A 25044-nucleotide genomic window follows, 5' to 3' on the forward strand; every position below is an offset into this window, starting at 1 on the left:
ATTTCAAGTATTACAACTGCCTCAGATTCCATCAGCCAGTTGTTGAAGTTTTGCTATTTTTAAAAATGTCTTTTTTTCCTGTTACTTTGTGAAAGAGTGACACCAACAATAGGTGAAAGTTATACATTGTAATATATGGAGATATACCAACCTTATAGAGCTGGAAGGGACCCTGAAAGGTCAGCGAGTCTAGCCCCTACCTTCACTAGCAGGACCAAGTACTGACTTTGCCCCTGATCCCTAAGTGGCCCCCCTCAAGGATTGAGCTCACAATCCTGCATTTAGTAGGCCAATGCTCAAACCACTGAGCTATTCCTTCCCCCCAAACACAAAGTGCTATTAAATGCAGAGTCTCAAGCAATATAAATCTTTTTCTCTAATCTTTCAATTACTACAGTATCTGTTACTTATATCAATACTAACAAAAATTAAACTTATGACATCCCTTTGCTTTAATTTTGGAACAAAAGGCCCATGATTCAGGACGGACTATTTACTCACAGTGTTGGGTGCAGTGTTGCAGCTGTGTTGGGCCCGGGATACTGGAGAGACAATGTGGATGAGGTATCTTAACTTTTATAAATATAAGAAATTACACCTCTACCCTGGTATAAGGTGGTCCGATATAACATGAATTTGGATATAATGTGGTAAAGCAGTGCCTGGGGGGGGGGCAGGACTGCACACTCCAGCGGATCAAAGCAAGTTCGATATAACATGGTTTCACCTATAACGTGGTAAGATTTTTTGGCTCCGAAGGACAGTGTTATATCAAGGTAGAGGTGTACCTCACCCACCTTCTCTCTCTCTCTTTAATCATACAATTTACTGTAAGCAGGGAGGGCTGTAGCATCACACCCTGGCTTGCAAGCCGATAGGAAAAACACAGACAGCGTAGCAAGCTAGTGTGTGGTGTAGACTCACATCCTGGCTTTCTGTGCAGTAACTTGCTGTGTGGAAAAGCCCTCTGTTACTTGGATCGGAAGTGTGGGGGGAAGGGTAATGGTAGCTTTAAACCACTTTTATACTCCCCATATTTTAGGGTTTTGCAGTAGCATGCTGAAGCCCTGGTATAAAAAAAATCCTCACCAGTGCTCTAACTTGCACTCTGTTCCATCAGGCCCTGCGAAGCAGAAAGTGGCCATAGCACTGTGCTATCCAGATATGTCCCTGATCCTGCCCCTCCCCCTCACACCAGAGGGCTGAGAGGAGGATAGGGGGAGAGCTGTTATATCACCTCTACATTGGTTGGAGAAGTTCCAGAGGGGCTACAGTTGGGGGGGGCATTTCTTCCCTATATAAACCTAACTGGGCCTTAACATAACTGAGAATTAGCCCCTATGAGTTTGCTTTTCCCTGGAGTTCATTGTGCCTCATCAAGCTTTCTACACAAATTATTCATGAAATCATCATGCTTGTGGTTGTTGTTGTTTACATAAAATGTTAAAACATCACCAACGGCAAAGTGAGGCAGTTAGACTGGGCCTGTTTTAAAGACCTGTCGTAGTGGGCTAGACATACCCTTTTAACAGTAGTTGCAAGAAAAAAAAATCCCTAATTTTAATTTTTTTTTAAATGCCAGCAATATTGTACACCCACTTGTTAATGGCCTCTTAAAACCTTAGGCACTGGTGGGGAGAGTGGGCACTTTATATTGTTGCATTTAAAAAAAAAAAGGCTTAAAAAAGCAGTGATGTAGCCAATTAGATGCAGGAGTTTGGCTTCATACAACAAAAGTAAAAAAATGAAGGATGCCTCTCTCTCTTTTATTATGAGCAGAACTTTGCAGGTGGGTAGGGGCTAGGGCTGATCAGGAATTTTTTCAATTAAACATTTTTCATACAAAAATGCCCATTCATTGAGATTAAGGCCAAAAGTGTTTCTGGGAAAATAATTGTGCGTGTCAATGTCTTTGTTTTTAAAAAAAAGTCTCTCAAAAAAAAAAAGTTCAATTTTTCAGGTCTGAATAACCTGAATTTTTAAACACTCAATTTATAGAACAAACCAGCCAACCACGTTGAAGTCAAAGCAAAAATAGGTCCATTTTTTTGGTTAGTGAAAAGTTTTGCGATTTAGACTTTTTTAAAAGCTCAAATTCTCATGAGATGGGCAAACCATTTCCTGCCCTACTGTAGTCATGGGGATGGTGGGAGTGAGGGAGCCAGTTACAGCTCCCTATGTGTGCCCATCTGCCCCAGTGTGAGGCAAGAGGATGCTGGGGAACCACATGCCAGCAGATAACTGTGCTCTATCCCTGCCAAAATAAACCCAATAGTGGGGTGGGGTGGGGAGGGGAGGGTGGCTGGAGCAGAAGTCATTTGTTCTCATTTCATGCAAGCTTAGAGATCCTCTGTCAAGGAATGCACAGCTAGCAAGCAATGGTCACATGCTGCCTGAGCAATGCACAGGAACTAGTTCAGAGGAAAGAATATTGCCCTAAGATTGCATCTGTATGGATGCTGCCACTGTGCCCACATATTGCAGCCAGGTTGGAACAGGGCAGGGGGACGGTGCAGACTCAGCTGCCATTAAGAGTCAAGTTGTACAGAATATGCTGCAATTCTCACATGGCTCATGCAGCTGATTTTAAGTTATTTTCTTCTGTTAATTTCAGATATCTAATTTAACTTAATCATATATTTTGGCCTTAATTTCCCACTATGCTGTCAAGAGAAGGGAAAAAAAAACAATACATTCTGTGGTGTCAGCTCTCACATACCAGGCTGGAGCATGTGTTAACTCAGTTGTTGTATGCTGGGTACAGGTGTGTGCACAAAATTTAACAAACAACAGATGAAACCCAATCAACTTTTTTTTTTTTTTGGCCATTCGATAGATGTGCATTTTCAATAGCTGTCTAAAAGACACCTTTAAGCAATACAACTAGGGTTGCCAATGCTGACTGGAGATCTCCCCCTGCCCCCAATGAGGTAATGTCATTTTCTTAAATTAGCCTATTAAGCTCCTGGCTTGCTTTCAATAGTCATGGGAGATTTATGTAGATTCTGGGAGACTCCAGGCCAATCCTGGAGGGCTGGCAACCCTAAATACAATGTATGTATGGGCTCATTTCAGGTCTGGTGTGATTGGGTGAAACTCTTGTGGCAACAGGTGATATACCGCGAATATGCACTAGAGAGCTCATGCTACAGCACTAAAATTGATGCCTAGCTGCTTGGGCTCTGAAGCCTAAAGAGGGGAGTGAGGTTCAAAGCCTGAGCTACAACATCTACATGGTTGTTTTTAGCACCATAGCATAGCCTGAGTGTCAAACCGGGCTCTGAGACTTGCTGCCATGGGCTGTATAGACATACCCAGAGAGGCTTAAGATGTAGAGGTACATTTTAACAATTTTACATATAGACTTATAGAGATTTAAGTACAATAGAGGAACAACCAAAAGTACGATCAATCAGGGGCTACTTATGAAAGGAGCACCAGGTGGACATTGTCCATCTGGCAGAGGGACTGTGTTAAGATTCCACACACAGAGATGACCCTCCATTACACCTACCCTGGTTATTTATCAGCCAGCAATTCAAACTTACTGGAACTATCCTGTCTGTTTGAAGTCTTTTCTTCCCCCAGAGTATGCCAAAGCACTGAGATTCTATCAGAAACTTAGGAGATCAGCACAGGAGAAACCCTGCACCCACATGGTGTTCCACTCGCATGGAATTCCTTGCAGAATGAGCATTTTCTTGTTAGCTGAGGTTCATCTTTTGAAATGAAGATTTTGGTTTTGTTTGTTTTACACCAAATACACGCACAGACTGTGTGCTGGTCAACTCTGCACCAGCTGGGAGCATGAGGGAGCAGGGAACTCAGTCCACCACTGGCCTCCTCTGGCCAACTGAAGAGTAGCACTGCCAGATCTTGTTCATATGAGTCAAATTGGACAAGTGGTACTGGCAGTGGGGATAAATATAGCTGCAAATGGTGGGGATCCTAGCGAGCTACAGCAGACAGGCTGTACACATGAGAATGCCTTCTCCTGTGAAAACAAAGCCAATTTATGCATAGGACTCTGATGTATAGTAGATTTCCATCGTGTCTGGTTAAATGCTAGGTGTTTGCCACAATTCTCTTGGCCAGGCTGCAATTTAGCTCACTAGTGCATATTCTTCACTAGCTTCACAGAAGAACTTCCACAGAGAGAGTTATGCATGTAATAGTATCTGAAATGTGGATTAGTGGAGAGGGTGGTGTAGTATATGTGGCTGATTGTGGGATGAAGAGGAGCCCTGGCAATTCCACCTTTCTTCAAGCCATGCCCCATATGTTAGCAGCAAAAAGGACCTATTTCTATGCTACAGAGGCCTCTCCTACCCAGAGGTGACTCTCCTGTGACTGGTTTACAGCTGGGATCTTCCTGAGGTGCAACAGAAAGCAGTCTCACAACACCCCAGGCTTAAAGCCTCTGTATAGAATGTACATTTTAATGACTACTAAGCAGTGAGGTCAATAATATTTTTTTTGGTGATCTTTATGGTGACTTTTTTCCCAGATAAATTTTCCACATGAAACTAAAATGTAAGAGTACCGCAAACAACCAACCACCAGGTAAGGCTAGGCTGATAATTTTGGTCCTAAATCTTGGGAATTATAGGTATCATCTGAGATACCCATATTAGGTGAACACAGTTGCTCTTATCCCAACTGCAGACAGGAAGATTTTGATTATTTCATCTCTTTTCCTCACTGCAGAAGTGCATTCATACACAATCTAACTTTCACAGATGAAAATACCCACTATGAAATGTACTAAGCCTTTATGTACCAGCCTGATTTACCAGCAATTTTCAGATTCATCTCTTGGTGTTATGTCATGCTACTGAATGTGAAGTGTAGCACTTCCTTTGTTGGGGTGAGAATGACAAACACACAATCTTAAGTGGGTAGAGGACATGTTGGAGAGCTTGCTGTTTCAGAATTTACCACCACAAATATGCATTGCAGGTGTAGCTCTGTACCAGTTACTTTCAGTAACAGCATTATGTTTGTATACCTGTAAAAGCCTTTGATTCCTTCTCCCCTTGCTAATGAAACATGTTTCCTTTACACAATGATATCATAGATCCTTCCCACTCTTCCGAGCCATTCTCTCACAGCCTGACGGACACGGATATCGGTCACGTGACAAGTCAGCTGACTGATGCAGGGGAACACAGCTGGCTGGAGGGCTGTGAATGTTTGGTCAGGCAGGGTCTGAATCTGGTTGAGAACTGTCAGCACCATGTTGGTCCATGCCTAAAACAAAATTAGAAAAAAAATTCTTTGCTGTACAGAATCAGAAGAGAGCCACATAAATAGCCACAGCACACTATGGGTTTCAATTTGCTACCACTGGCACCAGTGTAAATCAGAAGTAGTCAATGGAGATACACTGGGGTATGACTGATGTAACTGACATGAGACTCAGGCTCTTTGTCTCAATCCCATCACTACATCTTAAAAGCAGATTCTTCCAAACCTTGCATTCTATTAGAATCCACTTCATTTTTGTTGTTATTCTTAAATAAAGTCTGGGGCCCTGCTTCTCTTTCCCAAGAGAAAAAGAATTCAGTGAGGGACACACTTATTCCTTTAAATTCAAAGTACGATGGACATAAGCATCTTCATCTTTGCAGTGTTTTGCAAAGGCAACAGTCATAGGAGATTTGAATAAGGGATTAGGATGAACGGGGCCCTCTCCTCACTGAACTGAGACTGCAGACTCTTAAAGAGCACTACAAACTATACTTTCATCTGGTTAGGGTCAGGTTGTAATGGAGAGGAAGGAAGCCCTTGCAACTGTGCCTCTGGGCACCTAAAAATTGGCAACTGTCATGGAGTCTGGAACTTGGTTCTAAATGGCAAGGCCCAGATCCTCATGATCCTCTGGGGTGGGAGAGGAGAGATGACCTGGGTGGCCTTTTCTGTCCCTAATAAGCTCAGGTAGCAGCAAGGAAGATTGGTGGAAGGTGCCTAGGTATTGCATCAGCTGTTGCTCTGTGGCCCTGGCACTCAGTGCACATGCTTAGAGGGAGATGCAAAGTGCTTTGTTTTTTTGAGGTGAAGCAATTTCCAGGGGGAAATCTCCACATACAGTGTATGAGTAAATCCCATTGAAGACAGAAATTACGCGCACTTTCTGGAGAGAACAGTCTCCTCTTGGGTCACATTACAAGGTAGAAAATAAAGATATCTTGAGGCTATGACAGCAGGAAAAGTCCAGAACGATGCTAGCATGTTTCATATTCATAGGGTACAATAGGAATCAGGAAGACCCACAATATATCCCTCATGCGATTATATATAAGGTTTTTTTTTGTGTCTTAACAGAGAGCACACCACCATTGTAGTGTTTCTTCACATACTATCCTATCACAAAATGAGCACAAATCCAAAGTTTGGTGCCTGCAGTGTCTGTCTCTCATCCCGAGATACAAATAGTAACCAGTCACGAGTTCGATATTTCTGCTCAGAACTGCTTCTTTTGTCACTTCCAATTACAAGAGGATCATAAGTAAGGCCCTGCTTAAATTGTGGGATGATTGTCAAATAATTACAGCTGAGTTACAGACAAGACATGGAAAAATTGCAGAAAAGTAATAATGGACCTTTATTAATTGCGGTAATTTGGAAAAACCAGAGAAGACCTATTTGTTTAAGAAAAATTTGCTAGAACAATAAAAAACACACAAGTATTGTGTTATGCCTGCTAATTTTTTTGATCACTAGATATTTTGCTGCAACTATATTACAGTCATTAATGCACAGGGCCGACAACGGGAGTCCTGCTTTGCGTGGTGCTGACAGTTCGAGCCCCAGCTGCTACCAGCTCAGATAAATGGAGTTTGACTGTACTACTGGGGGGGAAAGTGTGTGTGGGGCAAACCTCAAAATGTATGCAAAATTGTGGACTGCACAAAGAAAGCTAATTAAAATCAAAATTGCGGTGGAAGTCTAATATTGCGGGACCTGCAATTTCCGCAATATCGCAATTAAGTAAGGCCTTAATCATAAGACAACTGGTAACATTTCCAAAAGCACTTAAGGGTATGTTTGTACTGGAGCTGGGAGGTGAGAGTCCCAGCCCAGGTAGACGCTGCTAGTTCTCGTGCATTAGCTTAAGATAACCTAGTGAGAACGTGTCTACCTGCACTAGGAATCACACCTCCCAGCTGGAATTTAGACATATCCTCAGTAACTTAGGCTTCTAAGTCCCATTTTCAAAACAGACAAGCAATTAGCAGCCTAAGTCTCATTGAAAGTCAATGGGACTTAGGCTACTAATTAGCCATATTACTTTTGAAAATGGGACATGGGCTCCGAAGTCACTTAGGTGCTTTAGAAAAATTTTACCCAGTATCTCCCCTTCCAATTTCCCTGAAGTCTCTGACAATTCTTCCACACAATACTCTTTCTCTGATTTGATCATGATGTAGGGTCACATCAATACCAGCTTGTGGGGATACTCGGTAGATCTCTGATGCTAGACACTTGGGTAGAAAAGATTAAACCAATTTTGGCATTACCCTACCATATAGTCTACGAATTGTCCTACCTGTATTTGTGCCTCTGCATCTCGCACAGATATATTCAGGGAGCTGACTGTAGATCCTGAGCGTGGCCTCTTCTCTTGCCTCAAGATCTCTGGGCCAGCACTGAAGGAATGCCTCATTTGGCCCTGGTCCACCAGATCTTGCGGTCGCTGGGGGAGTGGTGAATCCTGCCCTCTCGAACCCAACAACTCTCCCTTCTTTTCCACTTTGACGTCTTTGGTGAAAGAGGTCAAGTTTTGTTGCTGCTTCCTTTTCTTATACTCCGTCATGAGTTTAGAGATAGTTTTATCAGTGGCTATGGTGTAGATTTTGTTGCCAGCGCTCTCCCACCATTCTTTTTTCCTGGCTTGGTCCTTTTTCTCCATTTTAGGGCTCAATGGTGGTAGTGGCAGCATTTCTCCGCTCCCTCCCTTGGGCGTTAGATTGTCTATCAAGCGGTCCCTACTTTGATTTCTGTCATCTTCTGAGGGTGTATCTTTTCCAGACTGCCCTCCGGTTGATGGGGTGGAGGTTTCAGATTGAAAGGATGGTAGGATGAAAAAAGGGTCGCCTTTGAAAACTGGAGGTTCCTCCACATTATTCTCCAAATCCAGATGCATTTGGATATAGTTATTACAGAGTTCCATGCATAGCTTGTGAAGCCTTTTGATTAACCAAGCCCAGTCTGCATTGCTCACTGGCTGAACACTCAAAGATGGTATTCTAGCCCTCCACTGTCTCTTCTCCTTCCCCCTTGGGGGGCTGACTTGGGCAGTTTCTTCAAAAATATCTTCATCTTCTGAAGAGCACTGCTGGGAGGAGTCTGTGCTTCTTTCATCATCCTCAAATAGGATCTTCTTCACCTGCTCTGCGGTGATGTTCTCCTGGTTTGTCAGTATAGCACAGACCAAGGCATGGAAGTAAATATTGAAGCTCATTGCTGACTGACGATACAAGTTGGCAGCTCCACAAATGCCAGACACTTTTTTCAGCAAACACTTCAACCCAGGTCGGGTGTCAAACTCTCTGGCTGTCCGATAAGAATCTAGCAGTAAGTCAAAGATGACAGCCAAATTCTGCATGGAAATGTACCTGAGGAAACCAGCCAGTTTGGTTTCTGGTACTTGTGTTGTCTTCTCTTCCACGTGAGAGGGGCCCTTCACAAACTCTTCCAGCAAGATATCATATAAATTCTGGAGCAGCACTTGATGCGACAACAGACTCACCACTATTGTCCTGAAAGGGATACTTGATACCACCAAAAAAAAGGGAAAAAAAATATAAGTTAACAGTTCATAATTCACAAGTTATTTCACTATGAGTTATAGACATATACTGTATTTTAGAGTGATTTATGAAAGCTACAAACTACAAATCTTTATTTGCTTTAGCAGTCGTGTCTCACACTCATAGTCCCATTTATTACAATTGGTTGGGTAAGCACACTGAATAAAAGTTTTCTGGATCAGGCCCTATGCTACCCTCATTCAAATTGTAATAGTTATTTCAATACTATACTATACTTTTGCTACTTCTGTAGCCTTTTGGCACATGTGACATCAACTGCAGGATTAAATGTTTTCTTTTTCCAGTATCACTGTAACTATGCTTTCTCCAAACATTGTACACTACTGTCACAGGAAGACTGTCGTCAGCGTCTCCTGATTTTGCTTCATTTAAGTCCTTTTACCTTCTTCTCTTTTTATTGCACTTTGACTCTCTCTAGTGGCAGCAACCCTGCCACTCCTCTCTATAAACTTAATCAAAACTCAGCTTTGCTATGGCAGATTTAGTCTTTCAGAAGCATGTCAGTTTCCTTCTAATTCCTGGTTTCCATTCCCCCCCTAGTAAGGCCAACAACCTCTCCCCAGAACTTCAGGACACAAGCATAAGGAATATGGTGGAGACTGCATAGAGGCTCTTGTTCTAAAACAGTTTTTACCAACAACCATGTAATATATCTAATTTAATCCAGATTGAATGGGTTAAGAACAGATTCCTCAACCTATATACACCTAATATGGGATGGAAATTACAGTACCACTCCTAGTGGGTATTATTCCCAGACATGCAGAGTTGAGTGTTTATATCCCTGCTCCTCTCAATGGAGATCAGGAACATCCTGCGACCACATCACTAAATTAATGATCTGCACAGGAAGCCCAGGAATGCTAAAATGTCATCCTGTTGACAGGATCAAATTTTGCAGATAATTCACCAGTGAATAATGTTTAGAATCCTACAGCATAGACTAGGCTAGGAAGAAAGTGCCTTAAAAATTATCCTAGCCTGTTTTTTTTAATCCTACAAATCACTAGCATCTTCGTTTATGATAATTTTCTTAATCTCTTTAGTCTTTGCATACAGTCACAGTTGCTATGATTGGAACTGATGCTGTGGTAAACATACCGGGATAGCAGTGCCTGTCATGACAGGAGGAACTGAGTGCTAGTATCATAGAGCTTGTGCAGCATGCTTTTGGATATGCAAATACGTGTTACTCTGGTACAAGGAGCTAGCTCAGATGTTGGGATGCAATTCCTGTGTGCATGCATGTGCAGCGGTCACAGGTCAGACAATGTAGTATCAGTGCTGTCATGGCAAATCTATCTGTGTGTTTGCCGTGACACCTGTGGTCAGTGCAGGTGACTCAATAAATACCTCTGTGAAATCTGGAATGGTCTCATATTACATGATGATGATAAAATCCTGATGATTATACAGGAGCTCTTTTCTAGCAGGTAGTCTTCTGCTTTACAAACATTACTGACAGACACTGATTCAACAAGGGACTTAAGCATGTGCACAACTTTAAGCAAATGAGTACTTCCATTGTCTTGAAGGGACTAATCATGTGCCAGATCCAGGACCAGAATTAGGGAAATCCACACACCCTTTAATAGGCTTAGGCCCAGATTTTTAAAGGTATTAGGTGTTGCAATAATGAGAGCAGTAACACCTATACTGATTTAGGAGCCTAAATCTCATTTTCAAAAGGGATTTAGGCACTTAGGAGCCAAAATCCCATTGACATTCAAAGGAAATTAGACTTTGAAGTGCCTAAATTCCTTTTGAAAATGAGTTTTAGGCTCATAGATCAGTTAGGCTTTGCAATGCTGAGCACCGCAGTGCCGAAACACCTTTAAAAATCTGGGCCTTACAGCTTAATAGGATATTTGTTTGCAGTACGACTTGGCCAGGATGTCGTTTCCTAGGTAAAACACCAAACTAAGGTGCTGGCACAGACACATAAGCAAGAGCACGACACCAATCCCATTTAAGCATAACATTATTTTATCTTTTGTTTGCAATTGCAAATTATGAAACTATATTGTAGGAAAAAAAAAGCTCCCTTACCCCAGCTTCCTGTGGAACAATGTAGCATTAATGAAGCAAAAATCAAATGGGAAAAGAGAAATCCCACGAGGTTAAAACAAAGCTTCAGAATGGTTACAATTTTTAGCATGCAAGATTGGCACCAGATGTATTGTTGTAGAAAACAATAACAAGGAAAATAATGGCATGGTCTAGGTTGAGCCTTATTCTGGTGAAGAGTAGGCTAAATAGTGGAAACTCACTTATGAAAACCAAACCAAACTCCTGGTTATTGTTTAGACATTACACAGGTCTAATGATACTGGAATGGTTCAGAGTACTTGTGTTCAGTACAGTGATGCTTTCCAAAGGCCCATGTTGCCTTATAAATGCTTGGGTATAGATTGACACTTATGTCACTGCCCTGGGAAGTGCTACAGTTTCCACTGGGACCTCTCTATGCACACTGAGTAGGTAAAGGAATGTTGCACAATCTGTCCCATTCTTTAGTATGGAGCTGGTTATTGCCCCCGGGCAAGGAGAGGGTTAAGGTCATGATCCCAACCCTCCCTGACCCGTTGAGGGGAAGCAGGAGAAAGCAGTCTCCGTGCACCCTCAAGGAGAGGCAGCATAGGGATTGCAGCTCGGGGAGACCTTTGCACACTCCTGCAAGGAAATGAGGCTTCTTGCATTGTCCTTTCTCCTCAGCCAAGGAAGGACCATCAAGATCTGCCCCTCATTGTGAGCAAGACTACAGCTCTGAATAAGGAGGAGCAAAGGAGGCTTGCCACAACGCCTGCTTGCAGGCCATTTATCACATATATTTCATCCCCAAAGGTTTCATTGTTGCAATACATTTCCAACAATATAAATGCAGGTCCTGGATTCACAATTCTGACTCTGTCCCATTTGTGCTATTGGGGTTGACGTTAGTGTTCATCAGTGCCAAAAAGTATCAACTTAAATGTTATGTGATGAGCTCAGAATGTGAAGTGCCAGGCAATCACATCCTGAAAGATCTGCGATGGGATGACTTAATACTTGAAGAGTTCTATCTATAAACACGCAAAAATTTCCTCATCTTAGTATATCGAGCGCGACCCTGGTAGTTTTGGACAATGCTTTTGCTAACCTAGGGTTAGCTTACATTGCTCCACTAGACCCACTGTCCTACATTTCTATTTTGTTCTTAATCCAATAATTTTCACGGTCCTTTAGTTGGAACAAGCGAAAGCTTCCTCTGCATAATTTTGGAGTTATGGTTACAGTTGTGGAGTACAAATTAATAATTCCGGTTCTAATTTCTACATACTATGGTCATTTACAAAACAGCATAGCCATTCTTCCCTTTATCTCCCTGGTGCCTGCAAATTTTTGAAAACCGTTGAAGGGAATTTCTGCTTTTGGCTGATGAAAAATCCAGAGAGCTGCACGGAAGGAACCCTAGCATTGGAGATGGAAAAGAACTAGCACTGTAGGTTATTGAGTCCAGCTCCATCCCTCACTCACATACACACAGTTCCCTATAAATGATTTGCTGGTTCTTTTTCCAGTCTAGTTTTCACGTACCGTGTGATGAGGCTACCAAACTGATCATGGATCCCTGGCATAGGTGAGCACTCCAACACGTAACCTTATTTACTTCAATGGGACTACTCATATGAGTGTGTGCTCACCAGTGGGAGGGCTGCACAATCAATATTTCCTCACATATGGGTCTCTCCTGCATGCTGATAATGGTTGTTTCTCTTCCCTAAGTTTTTAATTCTATTAATTGATAATTCAAATTTTTAGCAAAACTGGAGGACAGATTTGCTCTTCCGCTTTCACCTCACTAAAAACATTCTTTGCCTCCTGATTAGCCCTATGAAGACCTTTTGGAATGGCTTCTCACCTTTTCTGGGTATGCCCATTGTGTTTCTTGTCAGCAGGCAGCTCGATGATAAGCACACAGGACTGAGCATGTTCAAATCCCTCCTTGTTGTTGGGGGTCTTTGGTGAGCACTGGGTGTCTAACATGAAAACCTAAAGAAACCACACATTATGCACAACAAGCAGCTCAACACCTGCACCGTTTGAAAAGGTAACACACACAGGAACAGAACAGCCCCATCGCATGGCTAATGTGTCCCACCTATGAGGGCTGCACATTCTGAGGGGGATTATTTTCAAAGGCACCCAACTCCTGTTGACTTCCCAGGGGAAGTCAACCAAATCTCAGCTCTTGTGAATTGTCATGCTCTGTCTTGTAACTGAGCAGAATTAATCTCAGGAGATGTCACTGAAGAGACACTGTGTATGCATACGTGCAACCAGATAGGGGTTATGGGAGTTGAGCTTCTCTGAAATTCATGTGTTAAAAAATTACAAAACAAACACTGCCAATGCCACCCACCAGTCTCCATCACCCACTGGGTTGCCTTTTTGTTACTGCCCATCAGTTCCAGGTCTGCATCTTATCTGTGGAATGGGCATTCCAAGAAAGCAGCAGGTACAATCAATTACACACAGAAATTGACAGAAGTGGCCTGTTGGTCATCTAATCCATCCCTTTCCCCCAGGCAGGATTGGCTCTAGCTTCAAGTGTTTGTCCAATTTATTGTTAATGTGACCAAAGTGACAGACATTCCACTACTTCTTTCGGAAGAATGATTATTCGTATGTCTAAGAGGACATTTACCTGGATTTGCACAAAGGGCTGTGTAGTGGGGTGATCACCCGCTCCTGCCCGGGACGGGTTAAAAGTAGCCCTAGGGAGGGCTGTGGCTGGGAGAAAGCAGCTACTAGGCTGATTGGGGAAGCAGCCGCAGCTGGGCCACACCCCAATCAGACCACAGCTGGCCCTATAAAAGTCCAGTGAGCCAGGAGCTGGCAGTCTCTCTAGCTGTAGAGGGAGATGGACCTGGCTGCAGGCACCTGAGGAGAGTACCTGAGTGGAGCAGGGCTGGGGAAAGACAGAGGAGCTGGGGAGCTCCAGCCTGGAAAGCCCCAGGCAGCGGCCTAGCAGAAGGCCAACAGGTACTGGGGGGGGGGTGCAGAGGGCAGCCCAGGGGTAGGCAAAGGCAGCAGGTCCAAACCCAACTGTGCCGGTAATGAGTAGGCCTTATACTGAGGTGAGGTGGGGATAGTGGGTGGGGGTTCCCTGGGGAGGAGGGAGACCCTGAGAGAAAGGGGTTACTGCCAGGGGCCAGCACCCCAGAAAAAGGGGGCACTGGGTCCGTGAAGGACACGGGGGCCAAGCGGCAGTGGGACACCAGCCTGCAGAGGGCGCTCCGGAGGCTGGAAATGCTAATTTCCAGAGACAACCAGCAGGAGGCGCCACAGCGATGAGTCGTGCACTGCTACAGACTGCTTGTGGAAGTAGTTGATGTGCTGCTGCCTTAAGTGACAAGAAAAGGCAAGGTAAACTCCAGAAAGATGCTATTTTAGTATGGAGCTTCACAAGCCTACTGCCCTCCATGGGGAGAAAACACACAGTTGGAGGGAAACACTTCCCTGGGCCTCCAGTAACAAAGGTACTGAGCAAAGACTCTTCCCACAGTACAATTATTTGCTCTTTCCAAGAGTTTTTTGGAAAGAAAATTCTCAACCTGCCTGTTAGTTTAACTCTTGGTATATAGTTTGTTCTCTGGCTTCCTTTGTAATGAGATCATTACCTGTTGTGCCATGGCTCGGATTCTCCAGTACTCAGCTTCGGCACTGGGAGAGAGAGATGGGGCCGCCACCTTCACTTCACAGGCATCGCCACTAAAGCTTTCAGAACCACTGTGGAAATAGCCCAATAGGTTCTACAGAGAGAGACAATGTCAGTCTTTCACTGTGTGTAAGATCAACCAAGTAGTTGTAGAGCCCTCTATCCCTATGAGCACATGTGTATTACCTGATTCTGAGAGATCTCCCATAATTGCCCTGGCATCTCCCCTGATATTTTATTTGAACTAATGCACTGTGATTCCCTTTTAAGCAGCTTGGACTGTGATGACTTACCAGGGTTTTTGGTCACAACCAAAGACTGAGTCAAAAGAGACAAGTGTTTTAGTCTGGACTCAGTTTGTAGCAAAGGCATCACTAAGGCAATCATTTCCCATTGTGTTTGTAAATCCAGCTGTAAGAACTGGATACAAAGACACGTCATGCAGACAAAGTCTGATCTCAGTCGCACCTGTTCAACCCTGCTGATTTCACATTGGCAGGGCAGCATGAAGAAGCCTGGCCACTTCCCTCCCTGATCTGTGGTGCAATAGTGGAGCACTGTCTTAGGAAGCATGGCACCATGCCACTGCCATGATGTACACGTTCTTTGGAAAACATACAACACTTCTGTTTCCAAGGTTATTAATCTGAGACCTTTCACTAAAACTGAATTAACACAACAATAACTAAAATAATAGACCTGAAATTACTTTTCTGATGTTTTTGATTTTCAGGCTTGGGTGAAATCAGACACACAAGTTTATCAGAAAAGGGGAATCTATCTAGCAAATATCAGTGAATTGAGGCTGGTTGGGATGTTGGTTTTACCTTTACTGGCTCAAGAGTCGCAGAGAACGCGTCCTGTAATGCACAGCATGCAAGCCTCCACATCTCTTCAGTAAAAACGGGTCCTGCTGTCACGAGGACGTACCTGCAAGTAAGGACACTAGAAGTTATCAAGCCTGCAAACCCAACAAAACTTTTTCTGATTCAAAGGAAGAAGGTAGAAATTGGGCTACTGGGTAGAGCAAAATCTAGGCAGCTGCTTTACAAACATTGAGCTAGTAAGATGGTGTGCCAATCATCCCCTGACCATTTTGCCTAGACATTGTATTCCTTTCCTGGCTGCTATTTGAGTGCTTTCTATCTATATAGATTGCAAGCTTTCAAGGGCACGGGCTGCATCTTTCTTTATTGTCTGTTCAGTGCTGTGCACCACATTTTGGGTTTGACTGTAATAATAATTTGCACAATGTGATGGGGATACTTACCTCAGGAGACCTGTGAATCCCACCCAACAGCAGTTTGATTATTTTTTCTAGAGGCTGTGTATTGACTAGTGATGTAGATATTAGTGTAGAGCAGATATTTTCACGGGAGGAATATGCATGTTTATTTACATTTCCCAAAATTATGGACTTTCTCCGCTGCTCTGACAGCATCCAGTCAATACAGATGGGCCATGGACATTCCCACACATTCCTACCTTCCCCTTCGCAACTGGAAATTTGGTTTGATAACAAGCAAACAGAGTCTGGCTAATTGATGAAAATTTGATTTCAGCCCTTGGAAGCTTTTTCTAACTCTAGATTTTGCTTTTAAAGAACAAGAGATAGGTTATAGATTACTATGGAGGTACTGGCCAAAATGATCAATCTGTATGTTTGGCCAAGACTTCTCTAGTCAGGAGTCTTTGCATCACTTCCTCTTTTTTAATATGCGGATGGGAGAAAGAGGCTCTTCTATATTACCTGATACATGAGCAGCCAACTCTGGAGATTGTTTCTGTAGGTTCTGCCACACAGGCTACCAACAACTTGAAGAGATCTTTTAGCATTGTATTAATCATATTCTCGTAGCCAATGTCTACAGGGAAAAGAAAGTTGTTTTTAAGCATTCCCACCTTCGCCATATCATCTAGGGAAACAGCAGTCATTCTTCGTTCTGATAGCTGGATGTTTTACAAAGTTGATTCTCTTTAACACTAATGGCAGTTTTATAGGTGTCAAAACACAGCAAATTAGGAGGAGAGCTGTTCTCTTCAGGCAAGTATATGGGAATGTAAAATAGTCCCACTGATACTGGGGAAAGTATCATGTTAGCTCCTATTCCTGCCAATTCCCATCCATTATAATCTTGAGTGTAATACTCCATGACTATATTTTTGGAAAGTTTAACATAATCCCTTTTAAGGTAAAAATGACCTTCCCACTCTCCCTGATTTTGACTTGTTCTTGAGCAACCAAAACCAAGCCATCTTCTAAGCATGTCTAAGCGACCACCCCATCCCCTGAGAAAAGGGCTGAAACAGGCCTTTGAGGCTGTGCAGACTGGCAGCCAATCAACGAAGGCCTGCAGAGGGCCAATCAGGGGAAGGAAGAGGCAGCCAAACAGGGCGGGGCCCTATATAAAGGCTACCTAGCAGGAGGAGAGTCAGTCTCTCCCTGGCTGGTAAGGGAGAAGGACCAGCTCCTGAGGAAGGAGCTAGCACCTTGGACAGAGCCGTACTGGGCAGGCTCGGGGGAGCTAGAGAGAGCTCCAGCCCCGTTACCCATCAGGCTGCGGCCTGGCTACAAAGGGGCGAGGAAGTGTACAGGGCCAAAGGGGAAGTGGCCCAGGGAAGAAAAGCGGACAGGAGGGGAACGAAGGAGGCTGCCGCTAGAGGGCCCCTGGGTTGGGACCCAGAGTAGCGGGCGAGCCTGGATCCCCCCTTATACTGCACCTGGCCACAGAAGACGGTGGCCAGTACAGACTGCAACTTTCCCCTGAGCTAAGGGGCTAGACTCTGGGTTGCGGTTGGCCACTGAGGCAGGTGCGAGTCCTAAAGACTGCTGTTAACCCCCCTCCCCCCGGGGGTGAGTCTGGAGTAGTGGGCACTGCTGGAAGGCAGTGTCCTGAAGGGGATGCTGCCAAGCAGAGAGCAACACGGGTCCCAGAGCAGAATGGACAGCAGGCAAGACACCACACGCTGAGGGCGCTCCGCAGTGGACAGAGCTAATTCCCAGGATGACCAGTGGGAGTCGAACCCCGTCACAATGTCACACAGTAAAACCCTGCATCACTAAATCTGATGTTGATGGGATACTGCTTACCTGAGTGAATGAAACTTTGAATGTGTTCCACTACCAGTTCACAGGAAAGACCAATGGCATGCTTGAAATTAGCAGATGCCACATCCCAGTAAGAATGGTCACCATGGCTACGATGGAGCCAGAGGGACATTGTGGGGAGTAGAAGATGTACAACTGCATAAATGCCAAATCCTGGGCCTAGAAGGAAAACACAACCATGGTAAGAATTTCTGGCTGCAAATACCCACTCAAACACATGCCCAAACTAAGAAATCCTGGATCCTTTACCAGAATGAGATCATGGATTCAGTGATGTTAATGAAAACTACTTCCAAAATATCTGAAACACTTGTGTTGTCTTAACTAAGAGCCAGTAATGTTTGCAGCAGTGCATACACCTTGGATTGTCTGTTGAAGGTGTATAAGTTGCCACCCATTAATTGAAGGGTACATGGAGAATCGAACTATTTTCTTGAATTTAGTGTAGATTTATTGTAAGATGTAAGAGATAGCGATCAAGAGCATAGCAAGCTATTCAGCTGTTAATAAAATAAATACTGGGCATGACAGTACTTAATTCTGAGTTTGACACCAGCAACATGTTTTTTATTCATCAGCCAATTATTTGTGTGGTTTTAATATAAAACATTTATAACCCATATATAGTGTGGTGTAAAGGCATACATGTCTATATTAGGGTGTCTGATGCACAGTTCTGGTTCTGACTATAGGAATGCACACTGAGCAGTGCAATTTTATTCTGGATGAACATTCAAGGAGGATTTCATGAAGAGTGTCTAATAATATACAGAGAACAGTCCAGCACTTCAAGAAATAGGAGACGTTTGTCAAGCAAATCCAGCTTTTACCTTGCTCTGTTGTAAATATTTGTTCTGAATAAAAATAGCAGATGTGCAGGGAATGTACCAATATATATACCAATAGCAGATGTGCAGGGAATGTACCAGTGATGTCATATCACTCTACAGATTGGCCTTCAAGGGAGTGGAGAAAGGAATACTTGCATATCATAATGTTTAAAGAACAAGGAGAATCATGTACACTAGACAACAGTACCAATTAAAAAAATTAACACATGCCAATAGCTACCACACAATTACCAGTTATCCCTTTCCTCTCCCCTATGCAAAGACTATAATATTTTTGCTGAAGCTCCCTTGGGAGCCAATCACTGTGATCTTTAACCAAGCCAAGAAGTTACTGATGAACACCACAAGGACAATATCTCCTCTCTAGAGGAGCTAAGCAAACTACCTTCAGAGTCCTTGCTAGCTTAACAAGGATTTTTCTGTGTTTCAGTAGCAGATGTTCCATAAAGTCATTGAAATTACCAGGAATTTTGGCAACATCTCTCAGCAGCTCAAAGAGTAAATCCAGGGTGGGTGGCTGGTGCTGGCGGGGACAGTTGGATATAGCAGTAGTTAATTCTTCCAGCAGAATGATCCAGACATTGATAAGGCCTAGAAATATGGACACATAATGAGAAGCTAGGAGTAAGGTGTGGGGAAATAGACGAGAAGCTATTTATAATGCATTTACTGGTTTGATCATGGGCTGGGGTTGGTTTCAGAATGCAAGAGAGATGAAGGAAAAATCTCCTGTGAGCTAGATAATGGGTTCCTAGTCTTTCCCCCCTACCCATCTCAATACAGTTTGTGTGAGCGGTGGTGATGGGGCATTGCCCATTTGAATCTCTCTCTTCTCTCCACTCCCTTCTCTCATTTACAGAGCATCTATCCCCCTCCCGCCTTACTCTGCCTTCTTTCTCCCTTCATACCCATTTAGTGGATGGAACGGTTAGGATTATTAGGCTGTCATTGTTATTACTTGATCCCCTCACCCCAGAGAAGTGTGGGTCTGTGTATGCTGTGTATCACTGAGTATAAGTGAGGTGAAATCACCTGAGTATGCATGGGAGGATATAGCTAAATTAGACGTGTGTTCTCCCCACTGAGAGGAACCAGCACAACAGTGCTTAACTTGCTACATATATGGATACGTAAACAATATAGACGCAGGGCAACACCATATTTCTGGACACTTTTTTCTGAACATTTGCAGCTGTTGGCCAAATTCACAATTACTCGTGGAGCTGATTACTTTCTGTGTGTAACCATATAACCATTATTTTAAATTCACCTACCAGAGTCATCCTCAAAGTCAGAAAGGACACACTCAATCCCATCCTCACTGCTGGCTGATCGCTCCTGCACTCTTCGGGGTAAGTTGGCCAGCCGGCCACTGAGGAAAATTGGCTTCAAGGGCATTTTGTAGATTTTGGCTAGCAACTAAACAAAGAAAAAATGTAACATGGGAAAGTGTAGAAGTGCCGTCATGCCACACACCGGGAAAATAAGCATGAGAGTGACATTAATATTTGGGATGGATAGTGGCATGATAAGGTCAATCTAGTGGCAACGAACACAGGACTAGGAGTCAAAAGCTCCTCCCTCTACTGCTAATTTGCTCTGTGACCTTGGACAAGTCATTTAAATAACCTGTGTATCAGCTCTCCAGACTGTGAAATTCAAATAATACTGGTCCTTCCTGAGGATTAGTTGTACACAGAGTACTTTGAAGATGTAAAGCACTGAATATATACTAAATATCATTATCTATCAGCCATCCACCTAGCTGCAGAATATTTTGGAGACTGTTTTTTTCCTTTCTGATCACTAGCCCGGTAAAGGTTGATTGCTCCTGAAACAATATATACTGGTTTGCCAACTGCAATGAACATGATCTTTGCAGCATTATATCACCAGTCACCAGAGATAATGCTAATGCCTTTATGCTCTGAAAGCTGGGATTCCACATTTTCTGGTGCCATAAATCATTGGTACCTATGTAACTTTAGACGTTCTTGAGTGAGTGGCTGCTAACCATATGAACTGAATGGATTAAAATTCAATGTGGTATTCAAAATGGTCCCTCACAATCGCACATTGGTGCCCGTGGTCCAAAGCTAAATAAACTTTAGCAGTGTAGTGCCACTACCATTTTCACTCCCTGTGTTTGTATCATGTCATACCAATCCCTTTAAACTAAATAGTGTTTGTCAAATTATGAGGCAGCCTCCATGGCCTGGTTCTCCAACATCTTCATCAGACTGTGATACCCAACAGACAGCAAGGTATTTTAAAACCAAACAAACCATAATTTAAGGGCCTGATTCTGCCCCCTAACACACACTGAATAGGTACTTTGCAAGCAGTCCCTCTGATTTCAATAGAGCTATTTACAGATTAAGGTACTGCTTTGAGCATGATAGAATTAGGACCTAAATTTCAATTTGTGAACAGAGAGGAGTCCTGTACTTTGCTTGTTAGGCATTTTTGTATATAATAATTTGTATTTGTAATGCACCTATTGTATTTTTTACTCTTCTTTTTTTCTGGTAAGATTAATTAAAATGTACATCAGACAGACAGAGAGGGTGGTTCCCTTTTTCTGTGGTTGTGGTGAGAGGAAAGGATAATGTGATGTGTAGCAGATTTTGCGATTCATCAAATGCTTAACACTATCACACAGAATATTAACAATAAAAACGAATTATGATTTGCTGTGACTACTGCTTATCTTGCTGACCAGTACTGTCTCATTATTTCCTTGTGCCCATTCCCCTCTTGCAGTCTGTCTGTTGCATCTACTTGTTGTGTCTCATCTTATACTTGGATTGTAATTGCTTTGGGGCAAGCTTCTCTTATGTACAGCACCTAGCACAATGGGGTCCCGATGTATGATTAAGACCCTCACGTGGTACTGTGTACAAATAAATAAAAATAATATCAAAGTGCAGACACAAAATGTCCAAGCAGCCCTGAATAGTAACCTATGCTGTGAGCACTGGGTTTATACAAAATATGTACAACTTTGCTAGATACTAAAAATCATGGTCTTAATAAAGACACTGAATGTATGGCTCATTACAACAATCAGTAATCCACTAACCCTCCTTTTCATCCTATGACTACAGAGTGTTAACGGGCCACTTCACCTTGAATGATCCCTTCGAATATGTGCCAATCCTTATGCTAAACTATCTGTTTGACCTTGTACTTGGGGAAGGCAATCTGAGTGCCTTCCCCAGACCTGAAGAAGAGCTTGCCACAAAGATTGTATATATAAAATATTCTGTTTTGTGCATGCAAACATTTCCAGTGATTGCTGTGAGTCAAGAAACCTAGAAGCGGTTTTCTAGTTCAGGTCTGTAGCTCTCTGTGATCATTAGGCATACCTGAGAACACCTCCTGAGGTAATCAAGAGCGGGAAGGCACAAGTCTGTAGACACAGATCCTGACACACAATCACCAATCTCCTTACAATCCACTTCTCCTAGGGGTGGGAGGGCAGGGTGCAGGAGAAGGGGGGGGGGGGAGAAATGTAAACACAGCATTAAAAGTTAAGCAACACATATTTCTCATTCAATCTGGCTATTATGTGCTATTGACTACACTTTCCATAAATGCAGCCCTTTAGACCTCAGTCCAAAGAGTTTGGGGAGACTTCTCCCATTGAACAACATAATAATGGCTGTCACACTTCAGATTAAGAGTACATTTACAAATACTTTAATAAATGGATGATTAATTTTATTACAGATGGTTATAGATCCCATAGGTTCCTTATATTATAACCGGAGTTTATATTCATTTATAACATCTTCAACTGACATACTTATAACCATCTATAACACATACCACACACATCATATTCTCTGTTTCTCATTCATGAACTATTTATACATGTACCTTTAATATAAAGTGTCACCACAATGTTTAAGAGGGAGGTTACAAGTCTTTTGAATTTATACCTACATGAATCAACCTGCTGTAACTCCACTGAAGTCACTGGATTGCGGCCAGGGATAAATTTGGACCACTGTGTCTCCCATTTTAGCAGTTACTCTGGAGATGGATTTGTTAATGAGCTAATGGGAGAAATTTGGTTTTTTGCTCAAGGAATTTTAGACAATTTTATTTAAACTTTTCAGTGCCTATTGCAAGGTGCAGGTGCTTTCCAATAGTTAAAGCAAATTAACAGATCTATGTATATTTTATTGTTAAAAATATGGTTCCTCATAAGCACTGTACTGTAGGTGTGCAAGATTTAGGGCCTTATCCACAGCCCACTGAAGCCAGTGGGGAGACATCTGTTGATTTCAGTAAGCTTTGGAACAAACCTCTAATGCATAAATGTCCTTTCCTTTGTTACTGAGTATCAGCAAAACCCTAGTAACATTTGTTGATGATCTATATTTGCAGATAACTAGAACAACACTTGTAGGTAAATATTACATATGAGACATTTCGTTAAAATTCAGAATTAAATATATAGAGTAGGAATTCCATTTGTCCATTACAATTTTACAAACAAGAAATATCCATTTCTTTTCCCTTTGATAAATCCATCTCACCAAATGGAAAACATTTTTTAAACCATCCAGAGAAACATCTGTTTCTGAAGACAGCCAGGTTCAGCGTTTACTGGTTTGCTCTTCGCATACAATCTTAATTTTCTCCATAAAGTAGCAAATAATTGAAGTTCCACTCCCTTCCCCTCCTCAAGGGCTAGACCCTGCACCCATTGAAATCAGTGCTAAAACTCCCTTTGACTTTAGTGGGTGGGGTCAGGCACAAAGTTGCTGCATCATTTATGAATTAAAGGTAGAGTTAAATAAAAGAAGAAAGTAGGGCCCCGTCCATTTTCCCCTGGCATTTTGCTATTTACATTAGTAGGAGGAGAATCAATTCCATAATTTCTTAGAATTTCTAACAATTGTTTTTTAAATGATCAAAGCAAGCCGCGAAATGTGAATAAGAGAGCAGAACAAGACATCTGAATTTGCCTTTGTAGTGCGTGGAGAAATTTCAGAACAATCAAAGTACAGGGTCACCTTGACTTGGCATACCCTCTCTTCTCTCCCACTTACTTTACCCTCACTATCAGAAAAGAAAAGTTAATCTTCTGACAGATTATTACCTGTAATACTGATGTTCTTACTGAAGGTTCCAGCAGATTTTTGGCAGTTTGTGTGCCAAATGCTGCTGCTAGGGGACTGGGGAAAAATGTGGCTTTGATCGCTGAATGGAAAACTGCCCTTTTGAAAAAATGCTACAGTGTTCTTTGTGCTAATCCAGCCCCAGCCTCAAACATTACAATACTGTGACTGCAGAGTTCTGGATTATTACTGTACTGGAGAATTCTATAGCATTTATACAGGGCTATGGTAGGTCATAGTGAAAATGAGAAAAAAATTAATAATTAGATGGCTGAATCTTTTTTGCTGTGACATGCCCTAAAATCCAACAGTATCAAAAGTGTTTTTGAATAATCCTTTTATTTTGGTGTCTTTTATACAGTACCCTTGCTTACCATCTGCTAAACTTCTCTCCAAGCATATTTTGTACCTTATAATAAACAAAAGTCACTTCTTCCAGAATAACCCTCCCACCCCCACCACAGAAAGGTTGCACTTAATGGGAAAAAAAAGGAAAAATCATATTTACCAAGTCCTTTGACAAACTTCATAAGGCACATAATGTAACTAGTGGCGGCATTGGCAAAGACCTGGATGTTGTCTGTGTTGAGAAATGCTTCAAAAACATCAAAAACTGGAGCCTGGCATTTCCCTGTGAGAACAGTAGGAGGTGAAGGCAGTTTATTTATTTTTTTAATAAGTTGAGGTTCCCTAGCTCAGCTGAGTGTATCATACCTCTTCTGTGATCGCTAGACAACTTTCTGACAAGCAAATGTTGTGACTGCCTTGGAAGCTGCATCTACTTTCCTTTTCTCCTGGCTCCCAAGAGACTAGCAACCTGAGGGTACTCACACAACCCACTTGTGACTGTTGTACAGGTTCCCCTCTGTGCCTGATCAGCAGAGTGAGTCAGTCACAGTTTCACAGATTCCAAGGCCAGAAGGCACCTTTATGACCTCCTGTATAACACAGGCCAAAGAACTCCCCCAACATAATTCCTAGAGCAGATCTTCCCCAGCTATCAAGACTTTGTCTCTCTAGCTCAGGCTGTGCTCACTTCATGCTTTTAGCTCTGGTTTAGGTCCCTGGTTCAATTCTTGGTGTTGCTGGCTGACATGGTGGCTGTCACATTCACAATCTTGATGCTATTTGACAGAGGCAAAACTGGTGTGTTTTCCTGAGTTGAAAATAAGCCTTTTAAAGCCTGCCTAATGTACATAATGGATCTGAAAGACTAGATTCCAGCAGGCACATAATACATGCCTATATTTGACTTTAAAACATTTAAAAATACCTGTAGAGTTGATTAAAAGCCGGAATAATGGATATTTCTCCATACAAGTGCCATAACATTGACACGCTGTGTTCAGGAGAGATCTAGGACTGATATACCAAGACTGTTACAGATTAGACTTTAGGGGTTATGTGTTAGTGTTAT

General features: G+C 42.6%; 1 protein-coding gene across 9 annotated transcripts in view; it reads right to left on the minus strand.

Moving 5' to 3' along the window:
• Positions 1-740: 740 nt before the first annotated feature.
• ARFGEF3 (ARFGEF family member 3) overlaps positions 741-25044 on the minus strand; it is a 118324-nt gene continuing 94020 nt past the window's right edge. For 7 of the 9 annotated variants that reach the window (XM_039532493.1, XM_039532496.1, XM_039532495.1 and 4 more), the window contains 11 exons: positions 24136-24258; positions 21864-21961; positions 19770-19914; positions 18958-19086; positions 17627-17803; positions 16286-16400; positions 15363-15465; positions 14498-14629; positions 12736-12866; positions 7550-8774; positions 4389-5250 (listed from right to left, as the gene is read on the minus strand). In XM_039532493.1, the coding sequence (XP_039388427.1) occupies positions 5059-5250; positions 7550-8774; positions 12736-12866; positions 14498-14629; positions 15363-15465; positions 16286-16400; positions 17627-17803; positions 18958-19086; positions 19770-19914; positions 21864-21961; positions 24136-24258 (2570 nt within the window). In that variant the 3' untranslated portion in view covers positions 4389-5058. Of the gene's footprint in view, positions 3995-4388; positions 5251-7549; positions 8775-12735; positions 12867-14497; positions 14630-15362; positions 15466-16285; positions 16401-17626; positions 17804-18957; positions 19087-19769; positions 19915-21863; positions 21962-24135; positions 24259-25044 lie in introns of those variants that run through there. The other 2 variants (XR_005596986.1, XM_039532490.1) reach the window with 2 other exon arrangements.

This window comes from Mauremys reevesii, linkage group 3 (genome assembly GCF_016161935.1).
Source record: "Mauremys reevesii isolate NIE-2019 linkage group 3, ASM1616193v1, whole genome shotgun sequence".
NCBI classification, from domain to species: domain Eukaryota; kingdom Metazoa; phylum Chordata; order Testudines; family Geoemydidae; genus Mauremys; species Mauremys reevesii.